At 34.0% G+C, this 15,323-nt stretch overlaps 1 protein-coding gene across 1 annotated transcript; it reads left to right on the top strand.

The window, feature by feature from the left end:
* Nucleotides 1–10,395: 10,395 nt before the first annotated feature.
* Nucleotides 10,396–12,796, top strand: LOC127791353 (ethylene-responsive transcription factor ERF054-like). Its single transcript, XM_052321168.1, has one exon. The coding sequence runs from the start codon at nt 10,801–10,803 to the stop codon at nt 11,965–11,967; it is 1,167 nt and encodes a 388-aa protein (XP_052177128.1). The 5' UTR covers nt 10,396–10,800; the 3' UTR covers nt 11,968–12,796.
* Nucleotides 12,797–15,323: the final 2,527 nt, after the last annotated feature.

Raw genomic sequence — 15,323 nt, 5'->3', positions numbered from 1 at the left:
ACCTTACTTAACTCAACACACATTACCCTACTTCATCACACTGCGACTCATTTTCCTAACTCAACCATAAATAAGGTCTGTTTATCCATGCAACAATCTTGGAACATCTATTGTATAATATAGGGTTATTCATGATATAACCTTAAGCATATGTAATAAAAGTATTCATGGTATGATATAGATATAATATAAAAGTATATATGATATAACCTAGAGGTATGTATAGTATGACGTAGACATCTTTATAATATAACATACGGGTATTATGGCATGATGCAAGAGTATTTGTGGTACAATTTTAGTATAACATACAATATCCATGTTACAACCTAAATACAATCAAGGATAATTGTGGTATGAGATAAGATATCTATGGTACAACCTTGGAACAATGTAGAGATATTTGTGATATAAATGTTATCTAATACATGACATAGAAGGTATTTGTGGCATGACTTAGGAGGAGCTGTGATAAAACTTGGGGTTTTCATATTATAATGTAAGAATATCCATGTTATAATCTACCTTATACAACTAAAAGTACTTGAGATATAACATAGAGATATACGTGGCATAACCTTGGTATAAGTAGGGGCATCTTTGGTATAATGTCTTGATATAACATAAGATATTTATGATAACATAATGTAAGGTATCTGTGGTATAATCTAGGATATTCATGATATAACGTAGGTGCATTTGTTGTGTAACTAAGAGTATTCGTGATATAATATAGGAATATTTGTGCTGTAACGTACTTAGGGATATTAGAGATACAACCAAAGGGTATTTATAATATATTATAGGTACATTTATGGGATTACATAAGGGTTTTCACAGTATAAGGTAAGAGAATTTATGATATAATGTAGGATTATTATGGTATAATATAGGGGTATTACTGGTATAATTAACATAAGGGTATCCATAGTGTAACTTAGTGATATAGTAGTATAAGGTAGGGATATCTGTGATATAACATAGGAGTATTCCTATTATCAAAATAAAAGATTTTTTGTGGTTAATATTAGGGTATTTATTGTATAAGGTACGTAAAGACATCACATAGGGATATCTACAGTATAAAATAGGAATATCCCTAGTATAAATAAAGTTATTCATGGTGTAAATGTATCTATGATATAACACAGGTTTACCTGATATAATGTAGGTGTAACCATGATATAATGTAGAATATTTATAATATAACATAAATGTATTCATGATATGACGTATAAGTATTTGTGGAATAATAAAGGTGCAGTCTTAGTATAAGATAGGGGTATCCCTTGTATACCGTAAAGTTATTCATAGTGTAACTTAGTGATATTTGTGATATAACGTAGAGATATTTGTAATTTAACTTAAAAGTATATGCAGTGTAATGTAAGTATATATGTGGTATAATAAAGATGTATCCATGAGATATAATATAGGAATTTTAGTTGTACAACGTAAGAATTTTTGTGGTATAACATATGGCATCTATGGTATAACATAGGGATTTCTATCATTATATGTAAGGGCATCCATATGTAATTTTGTGATAATCATGGTATAAGATAAGGATATTTGTGTTATATTATAAGAGTTTTCGTAGTATAAAATAGGGAAATCAATTATATAATACAAATATATTCATGATATTACATATAAATACTAACATAAGAGTATTTATAGTATAATATTGGTGTATTCATATATATAGCATAATAAAAGGGTTCTCACGGTATAACATAGATACTTTAGTGATATAATCACTACAAAAAAAATTAATTTTTTGTGGCAATTTTTTTAACATTTTGCAACTGTTTTAAAAAATTGTTGCAAAAGTTAATTTTTATTTTTTAATTATTAAATTATTTTTAAAATTTTGCTACGATTTTTTAAAAATGGTTATAAAATTTAGAAAATAATTTAATAATTCAAAAATTAAATTAAATTAACATTTGCAACGATTTTGAAGAACTGTGGTAAAATTCATTAAAAAATTAAATTTTACAATAATTTTTGAAAAATTGTCTCAAAATTTTAAAAATAATTTAATAATTAAAAAATAAAAAATAAATTTTTCGATGATTTTAAAATTCATTTAAAAATTAAAATTTGAGACGAAATTTAGAAAATAATTTAATAATTAAAAAATAAAATTTTAAAAATATATAAAATTTTAACAATTTATATTAATTTATTTAATTTAATACAATTAATTTATTTTTTATTTATATTAAAAAATATAAAATATAATTCTAGAAAATAGTGGTTAGATTAATATATAATTAATATGTGTGGGTATATAACAAGAAGGTTTCGTAGATCAGATGGTTTCGCGCGCGGATGTGTATATGAAAAGTCTTGGGTTCGTAACCAAAGAAGGGGAAGGCGTTGGAATTAAATTTCTAGCATTGCCATGTGGCGCGCAAACAAACAGCCAGAGGCGCACTTGCGGAAATAAAACTACCGCTAAAATTCAAGATTTTTGGAATATTTTTGCGACAATTTTGAAACTGTCGCTAAATGTTTTAAGAACCACCACTAAATCTATTATTTCGCAACGGTTCTCAAACCGTTGCAAAAAAATATAATTTGCGGTTGTTACTCTTGTTGTTGTTAAAAACTGTCGTTAAATGTTCCGCGACAGCTGTTTTAGCGATGGTTTTCAAATCCGCCACTAAATTTCTTTGCAAAAAAATACTGCTGCTAAATGTCAATTTTTTTGTAGTGAATGTAAAGATACTCGTGGTATAATGTAAAGATATATGTGGTATAAAATAAGGATATTTGTGATATAATTTTGAAATGTATGTAATATAATATAAGGGTATCAATAGTATAACATGGTACAATGTTTATGTATTTATTATATAACATAGGATTTTGTGGTATAACTTTGAGATATCTATGGTAAAATATATGGGTGTTCGTGGCAAAATATTGGGTATCCATGATTTAACTTGAAGATATCTAATGTATAACATAAGGTTACCCATGATATAACATAGAGTATTCATACGGTAAGGTACATCTGTGGTATAAGATAAGGGTATGCATTGTCTCCAGGGTATAAATCGAGTGGTTGGATAAGTGATATATCGAATTTGCACATGTAAGCAATATATTTAGACCAAAAGTTCAAACTAGTTTGTCTTTTAAATTCTACCAGAACCGGCAATTGACTAGATTTTATTCTTTTTTTATGTACCTTATGTATTTTTGCTATGTTTGATGAACTTGCAAACTAATATAAAATATAAATAAAAAAAAATCTCATATTTTATTAAATTCTTAACTCTTATTCTTATTTAATTTTTTTTAATAATTTATGTTTTTTATGCTTATAAAAAATTATATTTTTTATTTTATTTATATGTGCTTTGCCTCTAATCTTCTTAGACTTTTTGTGCTTAAGTGCGCTTAATATTTTTCAAAACATTTGATGTATCTATGGTGTAACATAAGAGATTTTTGTAGTATAGTGTAAGGGTATCACGATATAACACAAGAATATCTATGGTACAATGTAGGGGTATTTGTAATATAATATAAGAGATATCCAGGGTATGCCATAGGTGTAACACCTGAGAATAATTTGAGGATAAAAAAATAATATTTAATCAAGGGCATAATTGGAATTTTGGGAAAAATAAGACTATAGGGCACACTAACGCAGCGTTGGACGACCGAATTATACCAGATGAAGTACCTCGGACTCTAGATAGCCAAGGAAAATGGTATAGTGTCGATGGGCAATTAAAATTATGATTTTTAGTGATAAAAAAAATGAGATCGGGAACAATTTTCGGTACAGCAAAAATACAGCTGCCAATTAGGTCGTATTACCGAATTGTTATAAACGATGTCCAAAAATTCAACGGAGAGTGTCAAGGACTAGTATTCGATGTCTAGAACAACTCTTAAGTGGTTCCAGATTCAATCGAGTGGATTTGAGGTTAAATAAATCAATCGGGCCTAAGTGCAATTTTTCTAAAATTGCCCGAGGGAGGTCAAAACGGTAATTTTTCCAAAGTTTCAAGGGAGAAACGAGAAGTACTAATCTTGAGGGTCTTAGTGAGGGTGTTAGAAAGATCAGGGGCTTGAGGTGAAGGGCCAAAATGCAAAAGAGAAGTTTCAAGGGGCTAAAGTGCAATTTTCAGAAAATTGCTCAGAGATGGCAGATCTGGCCGAGATTTTGGCCAGAAAATTCGGCCATTTGGCAGCCTAGGATCGATTGGGGAGTGGCCTAGGGTGGCCTAGGAAGCGTGAGGAAGAAGCTTTGGCCGAAAATCGGCCACGTGGGGTCGGATTTGGGCTATAAATAGCCAAGGGTTTTGGCCAAATTTGAAGCACCAAATCGCTCAAGTTTAAGAGCGAATCGAGGGAAGCCAATAAGGGGATTTTGATCCTTGAGGCGAGATGAGCGTTTCTGGAAATTTTGGTGAGGTTTCGAGGTGTTTTGAGGGTATTTCGAAGGTGGCCGGAAATGGCTAGGCGGACCGCCTACCGTCGCCTGTAACCGGCCATTTGGAGGGCTTTCCGGTGGCCTTTCGGCCTAAAACCGGTGGGGATAGGATCGACTTCTCAAGCGCTTCTGGAGGGTACCGGTTTCGAGGTGATCGGAACAACCGTCGCCGGCCGGCTCAAGGTAGAAGACGGTGGCGCGTGACTGCCACGCGCCAGCCTTTGCTGTCAGCCACTCGCCCGCGTGTGAGGGCGCGTGAGGGCCCAGGTAATTTTGCAATTTTTTTATTATTTCGAGAAAAATAAAATAAAAAATATGGTGGAAGAAAATTTTGAAAAATGTTGAAAAAAATGGTCATTTTGTAATTTTCAAAGTAAATAAGGCTTATGAAAATAGGAGGAGGTATTGAAAAATTTTTAGAAAATTCTGGGAGTTAGGAAATATTTATTCATGAATTGTTGTGAAGAAAAATCAAGGAAAAACCTTGAGTAGGCATTTATTAGAATTTTTGAGGAGAAATATAAAGAAAATAGGAAGAAATTATGGAAAATTGAAAAAATAGATATTGATATGATTTTGAACAAACGTGGTGTCTAGGGTATCATTGAAACTCGAGGTTGAAATATAAGAGCGTCTGGCGCGAGAATCGAGGCAGGCACGCAAATTAAGGCAAATCGTGCTTTTCAAGAAGAATTCGAATTACGCCTAAAGGTGAGTGTTCGCCCCCAACTTTGTTTTGACTTGTGAGTGGTTCTACCCGAAAAGATTTCAAGTAACACGTGAATGGTTTACTATAAGTGTTCATCCCTATGGCTTGGGTTTTTGTGATGGATTGACCAAATGATTATTTACACGTGCATTAAATGTTGATTTTAAGTGTTGATTTTAAGTGACGCATATTATGATTTTAAGTGATGCATATTATGATTTTAAGTGATGCATGTTATGATTTTCGACATTGGCTTGTTTTGTGTCGTCCATGTGGGACGTGGGTTGGTAACTTGTGACGTAGCCCAGAGTGACAGCACTCGGGATGCGTACCTAGGATTAATGCTAGGTGACCCACTTGGGACGGGGTTGAGACGGACTTCACCCTACAGGACCCAAGTGGCGGGGCTGAGAGTGGACACCACACCGGTTGTTGGCTCAAGTGGTGGGGCTGCGAGTGGACACCACCCCAGTTCCTTTGAGCAATAGCATTAATGCCGAGGTGACGTCGATTCCGAGGATAGTGCTGATATGACACTCTTGAGGCTAGGGTTGCGTTGAATTTTGGAATGCTTTTGAGTGGGAGCGTAAAGCCTAACAATGACAATGGGGTGATTCCCAAGTTCATATGTCGAGGTTGTCCCTCTTAAGCATGATCGGTTTGCCAATGGGTTGATATGGTCATGTCGCCTTTAGAGAGATTGCATTTTCTCCGGTTAGGGCTAAATGCTGTGTGAGATTCTCTTAGGCTGGTGTATGTCGGGATTTATCGATTTTGTATATGATTTTTCATATCTGCATGAAAACGTTTTTGAACTCTCACTTAGATGATTCAACATCTAATTTGGACTATGTCCCTGGAATATTCAAACGTTCCAGGTGAAAGCAGTGGCGCCAAGGGAAAGAATATCATCGAGATGTAGCGGCTACGTTTAGTCTTCGTAGGTTTTGTCCATGATTACGATGTTCAGAGGTTATGTAATATTTTGATATTTTCATGTGAAACATCGATTTGATTATTGTAAAAGGAATTGTCGGTTAAGGGAATTATCGGTTAAATATTATTGAGGTTTCTATCTTGCTTCCGCTGATGTGATTGTTAATACCTGTCTTAGTTCATTATTAAATTTTGATATGCTAAGAAGGTATGATCGAGATTGTCGGGAAATGACTATGACGAGGGTATATATGTAGTGTGTATGATGATATTAAAAAAAAAAAAAAAAAAATCCTGAAATCTCGAGTTAACATTCGTTCTGGAAAAACGGGACGTTACAATAGGTGTATCTGTAATGTAATTATAATATAATTGAGTGGTATCAATAGTATTTCGTAAAATTATTTATGATATAACATATAAGTATTTAATTTTATTGCCGTTATGGGTACATTGCAAAATATGATTTTTTTTTTTTAAGGTAAGCTTTATGTAGATTTCCCAAAAAAAATGTGAAAAAAAATAATTAAAAATAAAATAATTTCATACTTTATTTGAATAAGAAGAATAAATGTCACAATTATTAAAATTTATCTCCGTACCATACCGCAACGGTGCCATAATAAATATAAATATGCCCATTAGCTAGTACCATGAACAAAGAGATACAATCAACTAGCACTTTATCATGTGAACTTATAACCATCCAATTAATCATCTTCTTATTGTCCACTTATTATAAGTTTAAGATTTATAAATAAGTGTTGTCTCCAACTATAGGTTGAGCGGTCAGTTGAGTAATATTTAAGTATCAATTCGATAAATTACAAGTTTGATTATCACCTTACGTAAGAGTTAAAAACTCAACCTACAATTTATCTCTTCTATTGTAATCAAGGACACGAGAATCGAGAGTCGCACAAAGACGATTATCTCAAGATTTTTAAATAAATGTTTAATACTTTAAAATTATTATAGATATATCACTATTATGACACTAATATTATTATTGTGATATTTTATTTTTTTTTTTATGATTTTTTCTTGATGTGAATTTTTAATATTAAATTATGTGTTTATTTATATATTTAATAATTTAATTATAATTTATTTTAGATTCAAAATCGTAAAAGAACAAAAACTGCAAATCAAAATCAGAAGAAATCAAATTTATGGGCTCCGTCCAAACAAATATGATTAATGTGGTGTTGACTTGGGGATGTGAATTGAAACAGCCTCACGCCGGTATCTGTTACTTTATGGGTTGCATGGTGTGTGTTGGGTTATTTTGAGAGAGGGATTGGGAGAGTAATGATATGAAGGGGCCGGGAGGGATGGGTCAATGAAAGCGACTCCCAATCTCTGTCACCTTGCAAATTCATTGGCGCATATAAAGTGGGAGCTCTCCCTACAATCTTATTTTAATTAATTAATGTGCTTAATCTCCTCTAATTCTTCAACCAATCCCTTCTGTTTTCATTTTAAAGATACGGTAGAGAATTACATTACAATATGATTAAATTATTCAAAATTAGATTAGTTAGATTAGGTTTTTACTTTGATTGGATTTATTTTATTTAATTATTTTTTACTAAGCTATATCTTATTAGGTTGATTGGATTCAAGTCACAGTCCACCGACGTCTACGTCTAGGCTCCAAAATCACTAATTAATTAATTATTTTTTATTTTTTAAAATATAAAATTATTAATTTTATTTTATGTTGGTTTTTGTTTAAATTCATGTTTTTTTTTATTTTGTTATTTTATTTTGATGAGGAGACCTCCAATTCTTCAAATTTATAAATTATTTTTTAATATTAGGTAATGAATAATGAGGTATAAATCAGTAATGCGACGAAAAAAATACAAAAGGTGGCGTTATTTTCATAGAACAATTTGATAAGATGATTGCTTGAACGACAAAGATTTTGTTTAAAAAATCTATATTGATCTGGATATTAAAGAAAATAAAATAAAAATAAATCGATGACTTTTAATTTATAGTACTTGTTTATACGCTCTTCATATTTTTTACTTATTCAATTCTTACATTTTTATATATTTTACTTTTATCTATGTTGTTAATTCAAAAGATTTGATTTCTAAATTTGAATATAAAAATTTAATTAATGGTTTTGCATATAAAAAAATAAGCAAAGTAAAAATTAAATAATTTTTAATATTTATTTATATTATTAAAAGAACACTAAAAAAATTCTTACGTAGAAACAAAAATATTCTTAAGACGGTATTATTTTGTCTTATATAGTCTACAAATAAGTTTTTATGTTAGTCTTAAGTTAATTGAATTCAATAAAAGTAATTTATTAGTTTAATTGCCGTATTTTGTTCCAATAACATCCACGACCCATGCAACGAAATGGGCGCCAACCCAGCAGGGAAGGGAGGGCATGAAAGGAGGACAAGTGTCGAGCAGGTGAGGGCGGCAGTAGATATTTTGTTGTCGTTGTTGGGGGCGGGGGTTTCAAAGGGAATGAATGATCGAAGGGAAGGAGGTGGAGGAGGAGGTGGTGGGCGCCGACAGGTGGCCAAATGTCACCGACCCTTTTACGGAAGCAAATTAAGCCGGTTGACTTTTGTCTTACGCACGATATTGCACGACCAAATAGAACAACGACGCACGCATTACCATATCATCTTTGAATTTCTCCACCGAAAGTGCAACAACCAACTTCTCTTTTATACTTATTTTCTTCCTTTCCACTGTTTTCACCACATGCATTCTAATATATTATAATCATATTATTATTATTATTATTATTACAACACATATATATATATATAACCCTTAACCTCCTCCTGCTACCTACCTCTATATATATGTCTATCATCATCATCATCATCATCAATTAATAATTATATATATGTATTGGCATGGCATGGCATGGCATATGCCCCCCCCCCACCCCCCCCCCCCACATAATCCTTCCACGTTGGATCACTCTTCTCCACACACGTACCTCTGACTTATCCTCTCCCGGCCCCCTATTGGCTCTAATTATCACTTCCATCCCTAATATATGCATATTTATGTTCAACATCAATATTGATTTATAACCCTTTTCCACCCTTGGAACTTTCAGAAATATAAACAAAGATTACGTGCAATACCATTTATTAATTCTAGCTATATTTGGTTTTGAGATTAAATTGATCATTAGGGATAGAATTGACGTTATTAAAAAATGTTAATATGACATCGATTATAACAATTTAAGTGATTTTAAATTTAAAAATATAATATCTTATTTATAAAATATAGTAAGTTATTCGACGTTTTAACTAAAGCAGAATAGTAAAATTTTACCAATAATGCGCTTAATTCTTATTTTAACTAATCATCGCTTGTGAATCACGTGATTAAAAAAGTTAATAAGTAAATTCAATAATCAAATTTAACTATTCAGGTTGTGATTAACTTTGAATAAGGTGAGTTTAAACTGTAAAGTCTATGTTGTTGACCTAACAGTATTAATGTAAAATTCTTTTTTTTTTTAAATTTTCTTTTTCTTTTCTAATTTTTATTTGATGGAATGGAACAGGCCAGTTCATTTTGCTCATTTGATTGCTCGTCACTGCTTTAGATTTTATTTCGAAATAAATTCGGAAACTAACACCAAACACCAACTTTAATTGCATTAAATTTGCTGTTTCTTTCTTATTTTAGTAACCTTTTTCTAGACAAATATTTCCACTTTTGTTCACTTCCATTCTTGTCCTTGCTTTACCCTCCTGGAGCGTTCGAGTCCTTTCCAAACTACCTCGAGATTCGGAGACTACATTTGGGATTTCGGACGACGGATGGAACTGTACCTTAAAACTCGAATTTAAGACATAATAAATTAACACTCAATTCACACATATTTTTACACAAACAACGTTTCTCCCAAGGGCCAGTCAGAAATTGCCATGTGTTGCGCGGACTAAGCCATGGGTGTCCGTACTGTGAGGGTGCCATGTGGCGAGCAGTATTTGAAAGGCAGAGCAGAGAGAGAGAGAGAAGAAAAAGAAGCTTTCTTTAGAGAGAGAAAGGTTGGAGTAGAAGCAACGGAAACGGAAAGCAAGAAGAAGCAGAAGCCGCGTGGGACCCACCACATTGCACAGACCAAGACGGGATTCTTCTTCATCTCTAACTTCTAGACAAAAGAAAAATCTACAAAATCGAACAAATATCTGAGCCGAAAAATAATTAAAAAAAAAAAACGAAATTGACAAGTCTCGCAGAGGATCTTTTGCTGGCCTCTTATATAGCCACCTAGCTTCCCCCCTTCGCCTCTCACTCTCTATCAAAAACGATCCGCTGCTTTTCCTGCTCTTGATTCTCTCAGCCGCACCAAAACAACAAACAAAAATATAGCAAATTCGAAGGTTCGATTCGTCTCCGATCGCCGTCCGTGCCGCTCGCTCTCTCGCCGGAATGGGTCGCTCTAAATTTGGTGCTTCTGTTGGGGTTTCGGGTAACTGAAGTCCAGATTCGGAATTGGGTCTTGTTTTTTTGATTTGGGACCGAATTGGGATCTGGGTTTTGGACTTTTATTGTTCTGGTGAAGTGGGTTTTCGACCCATTTGAGTTTGGTTCTTGTTTTTTTTTATTTGATTTGGCGATCCATCTGAAGTTCTCTTGATTCCGTGAGAGCGAGCGGCGGGCTTTCGAGCTTTTGTTTGTTGTGGCAATGGCGGCTTCTAGGAAAAGCGGCAAGTCGATGAAGGGCGTTGAAGAAACGGAGAGCCAGCAATGGAAGCCGGTTTTTGATGAAGCTTATTCTATGTCGAATAGGCCCCTGAAGAAGGTGAAAAGCCCTGAACGAGAAGACCCATTTCAATCCTCTGATGCCCCATCAATGGCTTTCCCCCCTCCTCCTACTTCTTCTTCTTCTTCTTCTTCTTCTTCTTCTTCTTCAAGGCTCTTATTTCCTTTTGCCGTCGATGGTTCTCAGCCATCCATGGAAAACTTGCACCAATTCAGACCCCATCCTCTGCCACTCTACAATCAAAACCAGCAGCAGATGATTTCTTTTGCTCCGCCTCCCCAGGCCGCCGGATTTCCTCCCTACTTCGCCGGCGACGCGGCGGTGCTGCACCAGCAACAGCAGCAGATGCTGCAGTATTGGAGTGATTCGCTGAATTTGAGTCCACGTGGCAGGATGATGATGATGAGCCGACTGGGGCAGGAAAGCCGGGGCTTGTTCCGGCCACCATTGCCACCGGTCTCCCCCACCAAGCTTTACCGGGGAGTGAGGCAGAGACATTGGGGCAAATGGGTGGCTGAAATTCGCCTCCCCAGAAACCGGCACCGCCTCTGGCTCGGCACATTCGACACCGCCGAAGACGCCGCCATGGCCTACGATCGCGAGGCCTTTAAACTCCGGGGAGAGAACGCCCGCCTCAATTTCCCCGAACTCTTCCTCAACAAGAACAGACCTGCCTCGACGGAGCCGGCGTCGTCGTCGTCGTCGGCGTCAAAGGGCCAGAACTTGGAGGCTTCCGCCATGGAAACGCCGCCGCAGCCTGAGAATGTCAATCCCAGCGAGGGCGAGGCCGCTAGCAGAGACGAAGTTGAGGTCGTCGCCGGGAGCTCCGCCGGGGAAGCTGTTTCGGAGTCGTCGGAATTGGCGTGGGGCTATACGGCGGAGGCTTGGTTGAATGCGATACAGTCTGGTTGGGGCCCCGGCAGCCCGGTTTGGGATGATTTTGATACTGCCAACAATCTTCTGTTGCCTTCCAATTTTCCCTTCCCGCCGGATTCCACTGGTTCCGATCAGAAACCGCCGGACTCCGCGTTCTCGGGGTCATCCTCTTCATGTCCAATGAAGCCCTTCCTCTGGAAAGATCAGGACTAATCTTTACAGTCCATTCAACTCCTTTGGTCCACTTGCATTGGGTAAGACTCTTACCTGAGTGTGCAAGGTTGACGATATCCATACCAATTCAAGTCGATTCTATATTCTTCTCACTTCCTTGCCAACCATGCTACCTCTCTCTGGAAAATGGAGAAAAGTTTTTAGACAATCTCCTCAGATTTCCTCACTAGGTGTTGCAGATTTTTCTGAGAAACAGCCTGTGATTCCGTTTCTTTCTTTCCCTCTCACTGTCACTGGTTGCAGATTTTTTAACCCGACAACCTGTGATTCTCTTTGGAGCATTGCGACTTCTTTTCCACCATTTTGACTTGCTTTCCCATTGATCATTTCCACAAAGGCTGCATATTTTAGGCCTTTCTGGCAGCAATATTAATTAGAACCAACCATATGGCTTATGTTATGCTTAGCTTCTTTACTTTTGTATTTGGCTGTTGTTGATGTTTTAGTGGATATATATATATATATATATATATTGTAGTTGATGTTGTTTAGGATATAGATAGTTAAGGGTTAGAAGGGAGACAGTTTTGTGATCTCCACCATTGTTCCATCCATCACAAGCTCTGTTTTTCCAGCTCTGATGAGGATGAGATCAATATTATTCTATGTTTCCTCTGTACATTGTGAGATGTGTTGTTGTCACATTATTGCCACGCCATGTTTATTTCACTAATATAGTTGATCATTTCCATCCTTTGTAAACATTTTTCTTTCTCCAGCGTAGCTTATAGGTTAAGGTTTGTAATTATTATTGTTATTTGTACTGTCGGTTATAATATTATAAATTTTACACTCCCGTTGTTTCTTATGATAGATGATAGACAAACACTCATGTCTAGTTCTAACTAAGAAGGTCGGCTAAGCGGTTGAATAGCTTATAAACTATCAGCAAAATTTAAAATTTATTTAATTATACATTTGTTAAAAATTAAAGAATTTAAATACTCTCGAGTTTAAATACAGTATTTTAGAAAAAACAAAAATTCAACTTTTTTTAAAATATTATACCTAACTTATTTAATTGACTAAATATTTTATAATTTTGTTATTTAATAACTATTATATTTTTAATTATCATAAAACATTAGCTCTGCCTCTCTCCATCTCCTTCTTGTCACTGCCTCCTTATTTCTGTCCATCAGCGTCGCCTCCTCATCACCATCATCACCTTCATCTCCGTGGTGGCCGCCACCTCTATCACAACTCTCGCCTTCATCCCCTTGCCTTTTTCTTTATATATATATATATATATTTTAATATCTTAGTATATATATTTAGTATTTTTATGAATTAAACCTGAATTTAAACATAAAATGTTATATTAATAAATATTTTAATAATTATATATAATTTTTTAATATTTAATAATAAAAATTTTATCAATTATATATTAATTTATAATTTATTTTATTAAAAATTAATTTTTATTAATCTTATTTATATTATTCAGGACGGTATATTTTAGTCTTTTTATTAAATTCTAATAATTTATTATTTTTTTTAAATCAAATATATAACTATATAAATGATATTTTAAAAGATATTTATCTAAACACGTTATTAATTTAAACTTTAATTAATTTTAAAAGTTTACACAACTTTTAAACAGAAAACCTTAAAAACCATCTTAAAAAACAGTACCCCAAACACCCCCCAAACCAAAATGACTCACAGGAGCAGTTTTCACAAATTAAAGAGACACCAGACAATTAGTGGGATGAGAGGAAGCTAGTGCTTAAAGATAATGTTAAATGCCTTCTTTTGGATTAAGAAAAAAAAATCATTTCTTTTGATTCCACACTAATTTTATGATGTTGAGTTCAGAAAAGTTTTAATAGCAGTAATAAGACTTTTATTTCATGATTAATAAGTTATAATTTTAAGTTAGGACAGAGGATTTTTTTTAATGAAATAAAGGTAAAATTATATATAACCTATTTATCATTTTTTTTTATAACCTCATCTACTAGTTTTAGAGTAGGGTGAAAGAGATAAATCAGTAAACCTAATTGTCCTAAATTTTGATCACAGAACAACACTCTAATCATGACGGAACAGATTCCAAACGAAATTGTCAGTATGCCATTTGTGCATAATCTATCTATCTTTTAACTCTTGCTAAGTAGAAATAAATATAAAAAAATTGTGTGGAGAACGACTGTGAGATTATCTTCTTCTTTTTTTTTTTTTAATTACATGTATTGTATCACAGAGAAGATTAAAGAAAGGGAAATTCATCACATAATGGGGAAGAACTAAGCAATTAAGTATTGTGGTTGATGTTGTAAGATAGGGACCCATTTGCCAACCCATGATATCATGTATGATTAATTTGTTAATCACAGCAGCATGACATTGGAGGCCGGATAATGATATGATTAAGAAAGGTTTTAGTGAGTTAAAAATAGAAAATATCAGAGGCTGTAGGAGCCTCTGATCATTTCTTTAAGCCAAGCCCGGCAGTGATAATGTCATGGTGCGGCTGCCTGGATTGCCTTCTCCATTAAACAATTAGTCAATCAATTGCTCCCTTGTCCAGCTTAATTATTATTCTTTAATTAACAACTGAATATAAAAACTCTCTAAGGTTGAGCGGACATTATTGAATATAAAAGTGGTGAGTTACGATTATTATAGTTAAGTGTTTTGTATAAAAAAAATGAACAAAATATAAGAAGTCTTTTCTTATTGAAAAGATTGGCAAATGCCGTGGTGGGAACAAAAATTTGGTAAGAAAGTCCGAAGCATGTTATGTTATGTTATGCTTTACCCACAATGACATCACATGAAATATAATCACAATTAAAGATAATTTATGACTTATAACTTATTTAATTATATACAATAATAACAGTTTAATAATCATTAATCTAATTATGTGAATTCTAACTCTTACACGTGCCAAAACCTTTAACTAAACTTGATTTTTCTTAAAACTGTGTCGGTTCTTTTTACTATTTTTAAGTCATTTTTAATTTTCAATTTTTCAAGACACTGAAAACGTCTTAACTTTACTATTTTTAAAAATATATTTTCAAAAATAATAAAAAAAATTGTAAAGAAAACTCAAAACAAAAAAATATTTTTAAAAATATTATTTTGAGTGTTTTCAACCAAAACATGTTGAAAAATCTAAAACACCAAAAATGGACACCCCTCCACCCTTTCTCTCTCTTTCTACACTTACCACCTACTCCACAATTTCCTTGTCCTCTCCATTCTCCAAGTACCCAGCCACCGCCACTGCCATCGACAACCAAGGGCTTTGGTCATCATATCTACATCACCATTGCTATTGCTTGTACCATCGTCGCCTACACCCGGTCGGCCTCGGG

This window comes from Diospyros lotus, chromosome 15, assembly GCF_014633365.1.
Source record: "Diospyros lotus cultivar Yz01 chromosome 15, ASM1463336v1, whole genome shotgun sequence".
Lineage (NCBI taxonomy): Eukaryota > Viridiplantae > Streptophyta > Magnoliopsida > Ericales > Ebenaceae > Diospyros > Diospyros lotus.
Note: the sequence above shows the minus strand (reverse complement) of the source record. Positions and strands in the feature narration are given on the sequence as shown.